At 46.5% G+C, this 3,830-nt stretch overlaps 1 protein-coding gene across 1 annotated transcript in view; it reads right to left on the bottom strand.

Annotated features, from left to right (window-relative positions):
* Positions 1 to 227: 227 nt before the first annotated feature.
* myt1la (myelin transcription factor 1-like, a) overlaps positions 228 to 3,830 on the bottom strand; it is a 19,993-nt gene continuing 16,390 nt past the window's right edge. Inside the window, exons 19-22 of the mRNA XM_025056813.1 lie at positions 3,234 to 3,334; positions 3,036 to 3,139; positions 2,572 to 2,715; positions 228 to 2,464 (exon numbers count right to left, since the gene is read on the bottom strand). Coding sequence (XP_024912581.1) covers positions 2,324 to 2,464; positions 2,572 to 2,715; positions 3,036 to 3,139; positions 3,234 to 3,334 — 490 coding nt within the window. The 3' untranslated portion in view covers positions 228 to 2,323. The remainder of the gene's footprint in view (positions 2,465 to 2,571; positions 2,716 to 3,035; positions 3,140 to 3,233; positions 3,335 to 3,830) is intronic.

The following is a 3,830-nucleotide window of genomic DNA, read 5'->3' as shown; positions in this document are numbered from 1 at the left end:
CACTTTTAGCACCATGTCCATCTTAGTTACGGCCTCCCACTGTGGCTAAATAAGAAGCTAGCATGAAACCACATTTTACAGGGTGTCTGTCGTGAATGTACCATAAATATGAACGGGAACTTTTTTGACCCTGTCGATCCAGCAGAACGGTTAGCTGTTAGAAAGAAAACAACAACAAAAAAAAAACACATCTACTGTACAAATCTTTTTTTTTTTTGTCGAATCGACAATAAAAACATCAAAACATGGAAACAAAGGCGTCCCTGTGCAAAGTGGAACATGGCAGAACCAAAGTCCTTTCACCCGCGTCAGATTCCGACATGATTGTAGTAAAAGGTTTGTACAAAAACTCAGAGTCGACTGGAGGTCATAAAAACCTCCGGCAGCTCTTTGCTAGCATCATTTATAAGAAATTGCATATACCCAAATGTTTCGTTTGCATCCTTTATCTAAAGAAATGATTTCATATCCGATCAATATTGCTAAGTTATTTTAGCTACTCCGATAAACTCACCGCGGCAGATTGTCTTCTAGGTTTTTACCAAGATTTTTGTTTTCTTTAGAATTTCCCACTTTGGCCGTCGGCCGTGGAGACGAGAGTCCGAGCCTTCGCGACACCAACTCAAGGGCGGAGCAGAGGATCATGGGAGTTCCTCCGGCGTGTGCTGATGGTTGAGGGTCTTCTCCAAGACCACGTTCACATCAACCTCACGTAGTCTGGTTGAAAAAGTCCGACTGGGCAGTGAAGCTGCTGGACCTTTGGTCTGGTCTGAGAACCCTCACCTGGTCCACCAGCCCTGGGTTTAGCTCCTACCGTCTCTTAGCAAAGACCGGAGGTTGGGTTGGTTGGAGGTTGGCTCCGCTACGACCCATTAGCCGCTCGCTAACTTTACAGTAACTGCTCAGAACAAAAACATCTGTGTATACAGTGATCCCTCTCCTATCGCGATAGTTGCGTTCCAGATCGTTCTTCTATTGTTAACCCTTCATGAACCCCCCCCCCACTGTTATCACCCCCCCCCACACAGTTATATTCACAGTAGAGTTGTAGAATGACGACGCAGAGTGAACGAGAGTGGTCGACAGACAGGGGGCGCTACTGAGAGATGCTACGATGCATGAGCCAATCAGAGGGAGGAACAGAAGAGAAAACGTGCTTAACTCAATTTTAAAACCTTCATTTCATCCATCATGTTTTCGTGTGTATAATTATTTTCTGTCTTTTAGTTCAGTTTTTTGCTATATTTCGCAAAGATTTCGCTCAATCAGATTTTTTTTAAAAAGTGCTGTTATACCATGGGAGTAAAAAGAAAACCGCGATACAGAGGGGGAACACTGTAAACCAGGTTCTGAATGTCGATTGTCATTCAAACTACTCCACTGGGGGCGCTGTCCTGCAAACCTATGGCCCTCACTGTGGGTTTCCTCACTGCAGTTACCCAATAACAAGGGTTACATTAGCTGCTAAGACGTTAGCTGCTAAGACGTTAGCTGCTAACACATACAGCTGCTAACACATACTGCTCACACCACATTAGCTGCTAACAGAGTAGCATTGCTGTTTTTGAAGGGATGATGAAGCGACTTGTCCACAGGAGGTGCTGTTGGCTCCTCCAGAGGAGGTAGAATTAAAAACAGACTCAGTTCTATCTTTGGATGTTTTTGTTTTTGTTTGTTTGATTGTTGTTCTTCCTGTGAATCCCCACTCGTCCTCAGTGAAGGTTCTAGAAGACGAGACCATCAGGCCTGTGGTTTCTCCGCTGGGTTTTTGTTGGACCAAATTCAGGAACCAGTTTGAAGGACCAGTTACAAACCTCACCGATTCTAGTCCCACTCTGTGTGCCATAACCAAACCAGCCACTAGGTGGAAACAGAGCCTCTGTAAGAAAACAAACTCCTTCCTTTGACACCTTTTTTTTCGTCCTTTTTACAAGTGATTGTTGGACCTGTGGAGCCCATGACCCTCAGGTTTGTCTCTGGACATGAATGTAGATAAATGAACAGATCTACGTGGACGACAGGAAGTGGATTCACATCAGCAGCCGTCGACAGGACGTCACATTATTACAGGTCGTATGAAAATGTACAAAATGTAAAGGACGGAAACAGAAAATCAGAGCTAGTCGTTATTTACACGTTTAAAAACCTGGAGGAGGTGCAGGAGGCGAAGGAGGTGCAGGAGGCGGAGGAGGCGGAGGAGAAGAAAGAAAAGAAGGGGGAAAAGATTTCAGCAGCAAAAAACAAAAAAACAAAACGAAGAACAAACCAGGCTGTTCTTCTTCGTCGTCGTGTTTTTCTTCTTCTTCTTCTTTTTAGCCGTTAGCTAAACCTGGATGCCCTGAACGGCCTGTTTGATGTTCTCCAGCAGGGCCTTGTTCTCCGGGCTCTGGTACTGGTCCTGCTGGGTGTACATGTCTGTCAGCGTGTTCACGTAGGAGTCAAAGTTCTGTTCGTTCATTGGCTCCTGGAACAAGAAGAAAAAAAGAGTGAGAGGAGAATCGGACATCACCGCCGTCGTCCTCGTCGTCGTCGTCGTCGTCGTCCGTCCTGGTCTGTTCATCTCGTCCTCACCATGTGCGGCAGCTGGATGTTAGCTAAGCTGTTGATTAGCGACTGACTCAGGTTGGCTAGCTCGTGCAGCAAAGAGTCGTTCTGCTGTTCGATGACTTTGTTTTCCTCCTCCATGGACTTCAGGTTGGTCTCCATGGTGGTGATCTGTCCACAGGAGGGCAGACTTTTTCATTCCACTGATCTTTGATTGGACGTTAATTAATCAACGTTAATTTGATCTCATTTTGTTTGATTTCTTCAGATCTTTTATAAATAACTAGTTCATCCTGTGGCTAACTCTGAGCTAACGATTTTCATAAAGGCTAACCTTGATGTTATCTGTTAGCCAGGTTTAAGGTTAGCTAAGGCCAACGTTGACACCTGTTTGATAACTGTAGCCACTCTTGGTCACGTGACCTCGCTGCTCTCTACACTTGTATCTAATTGGTTGGATTTTTAGCTGGTCAAAAAAACCGTCCTCTAACCTGCGTCCTCAGTTTGATCATGTCTGACTCCACCTGGTGGTTGGACTCGTTCAGGTCTTTGATTTCTTCGTCCAACTGTTTGATCTCCTCATCGTTTTCAATGCCTGGAACCAAAAACAGCAGGTCAGAGGTCAGGTCAGAGGTCAGGTCGCACAGATCACTGGGTTGAGCTCAGAGGTTCATTTGATTGGTCCTCACCTTTACTCGCCCTTTGTTTGATCGTTAGCATCTCCACGCCGCTGAGACGAGCCTTCTTCATGGCCGAGGTGGCGCGAGGGCAACCGGAGCAACCGGAGAGACTGGAGGAGGAGGAGGAGGAGGAGGAGGAGGAGGAGGAGGAGGAGGAGGAGGAGTGTTAGCCTCAGTCTTAGCCTCAGTGTTAGCCTCAGTGTTAGCCTCTGTGTTAGCCCCAGTCTTTGCCTCAGTGTTAGCCTCAGTGTTAGCCTGAGTCTTAGCCTCAGTGTTAGCCTCAGTGTTAGCCTCTGTGTTAGCCCCAGTCTTTGCCTCAGTGTTAGCCTCAGTGTTAGCCCCAGTGTTAGTCTCAGTGTTAGCCTTAGTCTTAGCCTCAGTGTTAGCCCCAGTGTTAGTCTCAGTGTTAGCCTTAGTCTTAGCCTCAGTGTTAGCCCCAGTGTTAGTCTCAGTGTTAGCCTTAGTCTTAGCCTCAATGTTAGCCTCAGTGTTAGCCTCAGTGTTAGCCTCAGTGTTAGCCTCAGTGTTAGCCTCAGTGTTAGCCTCAGTGTTAGCCTCAGTGTTAGCCTCAGTGTTAGCCTCAGTGCCTCAGTGTTAGCCTCAGTC

This window comes from Cynoglossus semilaevis, chromosome 7 (assembly GCF_000523025.1).
Source record: "Cynoglossus semilaevis isolate Cse_v1.0 chromosome 7, Cse_v1.0, whole genome shotgun sequence".
Taxonomy (NCBI): Eukaryota; Metazoa; Chordata; class Actinopteri; order Pleuronectiformes; family Cynoglossidae; genus Cynoglossus; species Cynoglossus semilaevis.
This window is presented reverse-complemented; position numbering and strand designations above follow the sequence as displayed.